The 7500-nt window shown below is 43.3% G+C and overlaps 2 protein-coding genes across 2 annotated transcripts in view; both read left to right on the top strand.

Moving 5' to 3' along the window:
* Positions 1–552, top strand: part of LOC136179317 (nuclear factor 7, brain-like) — a 2088-nt gene extending 1536 nt beyond the window's left edge. The window contains exon 2 of the mRNA XM_065955487.1: positions 1–552. This exon is cut by the window's left edge and continues 971 nt beyond it. Within this exon, the coding sequence (XP_065811559.1) occupies positions 1–321 (321 nt within the window). The 3' untranslated portion in view covers positions 322–552.
* Positions 553–1666: 1114 nt separating this feature from the next.
* Positions 1667–7500, top strand: part of LOC109977702 (E3 ubiquitin-protein ligase RNF123) — a 79526-nt gene continuing 73692 nt past the window's right edge. The window contains 2 exon segments of the mRNA XM_065955488.1: positions 1667–1850; positions 4783–4898. Of these exon segments, the coding sequence (XP_065811560.1) occupies positions 4817–4898 (82 nt within the window). The 5' untranslated portion in view covers positions 1667–1850; positions 4783–4816.

The following is a 7500-nucleotide window of genomic DNA, read 5'->3' on the forward strand; positions in this document are numbered from 1 at the left end:
AACATGGTGTCTGGATTCTGGGGAATAGAGTTACATGAAGGATACGTAGCGGTCTCACCATCAGCTGAATCCACTGTTGTAGTTCAGAAGAAGCCTCAGAGGATCAGAGTGAATCTGGACTGGAACAGAGGAGAGCTGTCGTTCTCTGATCCTGATACTAACACACACATACACACCTTCACACACACCTTCACTGAGAGGATGTTTCCATACTTTAGCTTTTTGGATTCGCGGGTACTGTATCTCTTACCTTTAGAAAGCTTCACCGCACCACTGAAGATATTACCTCTGAACGTCTGTGTGACACAACAACATGTCTGAAGTGTGAAGGTGGGGATCAGTTCACAGGAGACCCCTCCAGATATGTCTGCAAAATTAAAACTATAATTTCTTGGTTCATTGCATTCCCCAGAGAGGGGAGACCATGTGCTCTCTTTCATCTGTTTTCTCTGTCAGTGCTGTTAAGAAGAAGATAGAACATTATTTGCAACTTGCTGTCTGTCTCGAGCTGTTTTAATGTGCTGCAAGAATAAATTTGACTTTTTCACTGGACATGTGTCATTTTTATTGCAGGTATGTAGAAATGTTCTGAAGTTAAAGCCTGACACTGAAGATGGTGTAAAAACAACCATGAAAATGTGATGACTAACTGGTTTTTACTGCATTGAATCTATAATGTGGGGAACATGTTAACCCTTGTGGAGCTTAAATCAGAACTACTCTCCTGCTTGTAAGAATGTTTTTCCACTCGTTCCTTGACAGTGTGAATATGTCCAGTCACATCTTGATGAAGATGTCATTAAAGTAAATTGTCCTTTTCATGTCATGTGAGACATCTGAGCAGGGAAGTCAAGGGGCAGCCTGTCCTGAAATCATCTTTCCATCCATCAAATGCTGCCTCTCTTTAGCATCCTGACTTTGTGCAGGTCCTAACGTAGCTATACCCGGCCTAACCTTACTGTCCAATGGGATCGCACTGATTTTAATGCTACTAAATAAAGGGGGGGTATTCACATTTTGAAACAGGCAACAATGACTAAAACGTTTTTAATGAATGTAAATAGGTAATGGTGAATATTTAGGTTTTAAAAAATGGTATGACTGCTTGCCCCATGCTTGCTGCATTGGATAAGAGCAGTCAGGAGGGCTCGTTTTTCATATGACACTAGGCTGGCAGGCTGAATTTAAATGAAAAGGTAAATCACATGATGTTACACCTTTTTAATGTTTCCAATCCGCTTAAACAACCCGAGAGAAAACAGAGGTTTGTTTTTGCTTTCGCGTTTTTTTTCCTGGTGTTACGCCGAGAAATGCATCCCTTCCGAAAATCGCATGCACCTCGCTGATTAATATAATAGAATATGGCAGACACGAGTTCTCTGCTGCTTAAAATACTATGCAGCTGTATTTATAATCCACATTTAAATGTACTCTACAGACACTGAAGAGTTACAAACTGTTTGCAGCTCATATTTACCGAGTCTAGAGAACAATAAGGACACTTTAAGTTATTAAGTTTAAACTTCATACACTTTTATCAAAGCTCTGCCTCAGACATAAGAGTTATATCGTTTTTACAACACTTCCGCGAGATGCGTGCAGTTCTTGGCAGGGGTGCATTTCTCGTCATAACACCGGCAACGAGCTGTCAGTTGGTTCAGTTTGTACTACTCGGCTTTCCGTAGCGCGAGAGGCGTTGACAAGTACAGAGAACTGTTGTGGTGTAAATGTTCCTCACACTCACGAGCAGCCTGAACATCTCAAGTTATCTTCATTATTGTACATTTTATACCTCACACGAGCGGATTACAGGTGGAGGAGAGGCTCGCGGGACCCGGAAGTAGCTGCAGGTAGGTGAGCTGTCCTCAGTTAGCCGTTAGCCGCTAGCTGCCGATTAGCACAACAGTCTGTTTTTCTGTCACTGAGACGTTACCCAGCTAGCTAACTGTTGACCCAGCAGGGGGGTTACCTGACCCAGCAGAGGGGTTACCTGACCCAGCAGAGGGGTTACCTGACGCTGGGTGACCCGTCGTCTCATGTTTCACCTGTTAAAGTTTTATTTTTAATAAAATGTAAATTAAAGTAGCGCAGTTAGCTAACGGTCCGAAAGTGCTCCTCCAGCTAACTCACAACAATCTACACTAACCTGATCTACACTAACCTGATCTACATTAACCTGATCTACACTAACCTGATCTACACTAACCTGATCTACACTAACCTGATCTACATTAACCTGATCTACACTAACCTGATCTACATTAACCTGATCTACACTAACCTGATCTACACTAACCTGATCTACATTAACCTGATCTACACTAACCTGATCTACATTAACCTGATCTACACTAACCTGATCTACATTAACCTGATCTACAGTAACCTGATCTACATTAACCTGATCTACATTAACCTGATCTACATTAACCTGATCTACACTAACCTGATCTACACTAACCTGATCTACACTAACCTGATCTACACTAACCTGATCTACACTAACCTGATCTACATTAACCTGATCTACACTAACCTGATCTACACTAACCTGATCTACACTAACCTGATCTACATTAACCTGATCTACATTAACCTGATCTACACTAACCTGATCTACACTAACCTGATCTACATTAACCTGATCTACACTAACCTGATCTACACTAACCTGAGGAGAGTAAGGGTAACACCTTGTAGTTCTCCTGTGATCTTGTAGTTCTCCTGTGATCTTGTAGTTCTCCTGTGATCTTGTAGTTCTCTTGTGATCTTGTAGTCCTCCTGTGATCTTGTAGTTCTCCTGTGATCTTGTAGTTCTCCTGTGATCTTGTAGTTCTCCTGTGATCTTGTAGTTCTCCTGTGATCTTGTAGTTCTCCTGTGATCTTGTAGTTCTCTTGTGATCTTGTAGTCCTCCTGTGATCTTGTAGTTCTCCTGTGATCTTGTAGTTCTCCTGTGATCTTGTAGTTCTCATGTGATCTTGTAGTTCTCCTGTGATCTTGTAGTTCTCCTGTGATCTTGTAATTCTCATGTGATCTTGTAGTTCTCCTGTGATCTTGTAATTCTCATGTGATCTTGTAGTTCTCCTGTGATCTTGTAGTTCTCTTGTGATCTTGTAGTTCTCCTGTGATCTTGTAGTTCTCCTGTGATCTTGTAGTTCTCCTGTGATCTTGTAGTTCTCCTGTGATCTTGTAGTTCTCCTGTGATCTTGTAATTCTCATGTGATCTTGTAGTTCTCCTGTGATCTTGTAATTCTCCTGTGATCTTGTAATTCTCTTGTGATCTTGTAGTTCTCCTGTGATCTTGTAGTTCTCCTGTGATCTTGTAGTTCTCCTGTGATCTTGTAATTCTCCTGTGATCTTGTAATTCTCTTGTGATCTTGTAGTTCTCCTGTGATCTTGTAGTTCTCCTGTGATCTTGTAGTTCTCCTGTGATCTTGTAATTCTCTTGTGATCTTGTAGTTCTCATGTGATCTTGTAGTTCTCCTGTGATCTTGTAGTTCTCCTGTGATCTTGTAATTCTCTTGTGATCTTGTAGTTCTCATGTGATCTTGTAGTTCTCATGTGATCTTGTAGTTCTCTCCTGTGATCTTGTAATTCTCCTGTGATCTTGTAGTTCTCATGTGATCTTGTAGTTCTCTCCTGTGATCTTGTAGTTCTCTTGTGATCTTGTAGTTCTCCTGTGATCTTGTAGTTCTCATGTGATTTTGTAGTTCTGTCCTGTGATCTTGTAGTTCTCATGTGATCTTGTAGTTCTTTCATGTGATCTTGTAGTTCTCCTGTGATCTTGTAGTTCTCCTGTGATCTTGTAATTCTCATGTGATCTTGTAGTTCTCCTGTGATCTTGTAATTCTCCTGTGATCTTGTAATTCTCTTGTGATCTTGTAATTCTCATGTGATCTTGTAGTTCTCCTGTGATCTTGTAGTTCTCCTGTGATCTTGTAATTCTCTTGTGATCTTGTAGTTCTCATGTGATCTTGTAGTTCTCATGTGATCTTGTAGTTCTCTCCTGTGATCTTGTAGTTCTCCTGTGTTCTTGTAGTTCTCATGTGATCTTGTAGTTCTCCTGTGATCTTGTAGTTCTCATGTGATCTTGTAGTTCTCTTGTAGTTCTCCTGTGATCTTGTACTTCTTTCATGTGATCTTGTAGTTATCCTGTGATCTTGTAGTTCTCATGTGATCTTGTAGTTCTCTTGTGATCTTGTAGTTCTTTCATGTGATCTTGTAGTTCTCATGTGATCTTGTAGTTCTCTTGTAGTTCTCAGGTGATCTTGTAGTTCTTTCATGTGATCTTGTAGTTCTCCTGTGATCTTGTAGTTCTTTCATGTGATCTTGTAGTTCTCCTGTGATCTTGTAGTTCTTTCATGTGATCTTGTAGTTCTCCTGTGATCTTGTAGTTCTTTCATGTGATCTTGTAGTTCTCCTGTGATCTTGTAGTTCTTTCATGTGATTTGTAGTTCTCCTGTGATCTTGTAGTTCTCATGTGATCTTGTAGTTCTCATGTGATTTTGTAGTTCTGTCCTGTGATCTTGTAGTTCTCTTGTAGTTCTCATGTGATCTTGTAGTTCTCCTGTGATCTTGTAGTTCTTTCATGTGATCTTGTCGTTCTTTCATGTGATCTTGTAATTCTCTTGTGATCTTGTAATTCTCTTGTGATCTTGTAGTTCAGTGCAAACTGTCCGTGAGCAAGAGTGGCGCTGAAACGCAGCACTCACAGACTATGTGGATATTGTCAGTGAGGTTTGTAGATCAGTCATTAATCATTAAATCTGTCTGTTTCTCAGCACTGTATGGGCGACGTGACTCCAGTCAGACAGAATGAGCTCTAAAGGAGGCGGCACCGCTTTGACGCGCCGCAACTACAGGCTGGCCTCGGACACGGACAAACCCAGATCCACAGGTATGAAGACACCACCACAGAGTACTGATGTTCACTTAACACTCTTATTTTAAAATTCATCCACCACCACAGCTACAATCTACACATCTGTCAGACCACCACAGCAGCTACAATCTACACATCTGTCAGACCAACACAGCTACTATCTACACATCTGTCAGACCACCACAGCAGCTACAATCTACACATCTTTCAGACCACCACAGCAGACACAATCTACACATCTGTCAGACCACCACAGCAGCTACAACCTACACATCTGTCAGACCACCACAGCAGCTACAATCTACACATCTGTCAGACCACCACAGCAGCTACAATCTACACATATGTCAGACCACCACAGCTACAATCTACACATCTGTCAGACCACCACAGCCACAATCTACACATCTGTCAGACCTCCACAGCAGCTACAATCTACACATCTGTCAGACCACCACAGCAGCTACAATCTACACATCTGTCAGACCTCCACAGCAGCTACAATCTACACATCTGTCAGACCACCACAGCTACAATCTACACATCTGTCAGACCACCACAGCTACTATCTACACATCTGTCAGACCACCACAGCTACAATGTACACATCTGTCAGACCACCACAGCTACAATCTACACATCTGTCAGACCACCACAGCTACAATGTACACATCTGTCAGACCACCACAGCTACAATCTACACATCTGTCAGACCACCACAGCTACAATGTACACATCTGTCAGACCACCACAGCTACAATCTACACATCTGTCAGACCACCACAGCTACAATGTACACATCTGTCAGACCTCCACAGCAGCTACAATCTACACATCTGTCTGACCACCACAGCAACCACAATCTACACATCTGTCAGACCACCACAGCAGCTACAATCTACACATCTGTCAGACCACCACAGCCACAATCTACACATCTGTCAGACCACCACAGCAGCTACAATCTACACATCTGTCAGACCTCCACAGCAGCTACAATCTACACATCTGTCTGACCACCACAGCAGCTACAATCTACACATCTGTCAGACCACCACAGCAGCTACAACCTACACATCTGTCTGACCACCACAGCAGCTACAACCTACACATCTGTCAGACCACCACAGCAGCTACAATCTACACATCTGTCAGACCACCACAGCTACAATGTACACATCTGTCAGACCACCGCAGCAGCTACAATCTACACATCTGTCAGACCACCACAGCTACAATCTACACATCTGTCAGACCACCACAGCAACCACAATCTACACATCTGTCAGACCACCACAGCTACAATCTACACATCTGTCAGACCACCACAGCTACAATCTACACATCTGTCAGACCACCGCAGCAGCTACAATCTACACATCTGTCAGACCACCGCAGCAGCTACAATCTACACATCTGTCAGACCACCACAGCTACAATCTACACATCTGTCAGACCTCCACAGCAGCTACAATCTACACATCTGTCAGACCACCACAGCAGCTACAACCTACACATCTGTCAGACCACCACAGCAACCACAATCTACACATCTGTCAGACCACCACAGCAACCACAATCTACACATCTGTCAGACCACCACAGCTACAATCTACACATCTGTCAGACCACCACAGCTACAATGTACACATCTGTCAGACCACCACAGCAGCTACAATCTACACATCTGTCAGACCACCGCAGCTACAATCTACACATCTGTCAGACCACCGCAGCTACAATCTACACATCTGTCAGACCACCACAGCAGATACAATCTACACATCTGTCAGACCACCACAGCTACAATCTACACATCTGTCAGACCACCACAGCAGCTACAATCCACACATCTGTCAGACCACCACAGCTACAATCCACACATCTGTCAGACCACCACAGCTACAATCTACACATCTGTCAGACCTCCACAGCAGCTACAACCTACACATCTGTCAGACCACCACAGCTACAATCCACACATCTGTCAGACCACCACAGCTACAATCTACACATCTGTCAGACCACCACAGCTACAATCTACACATCTGTCAGACCACCACAGCTACAATCTACACATCTGTCAGACCTCCACAGCAGCTACAATCTACACATCTGTCAGACCACCACAGCAGCTACAATCTACACATCTGTCAGACCACCACAGCCACAATCTACACATCTGTCAGACCACCACAACAGCTACAATCTACACATCTGTCAGACCACCACAGCAGCTACAATCTACACATCTGTCAGACCACCACAGCCACAATCTACACATCTGTCAGACCACCACAACAGCTACAATCTACACATCTGTCAGACCACCACAGCCACAATCTACACATCTGTCAGACCTCCACAGCAGCTACAATCTACACATCTGTCAGACCACCACAGCTACAATGTACACATCTGTTAGACCACCACAGCAGCTACAATCTACACATCTGTCAGACCACCACAGCTACAATCTACACATCTGTCAGACCACCACAGCTACAATCTACACATCTGTCAGACCACCACAGCGGCTACAATCTACACATCTGTCAGACCACCACAGCCACAATCTACACATCTGTCAGACCACCACAGCTACAATCTACACATC

Source organism: Labrus bergylta, chromosome 5 (assembly GCF_963930695.1).
Source record: "Labrus bergylta chromosome 5, fLabBer1.1, whole genome shotgun sequence".
NCBI classification, from domain to species: domain Eukaryota; kingdom Metazoa; phylum Chordata; class Actinopteri; order Labriformes; family Labridae; genus Labrus; species Labrus bergylta.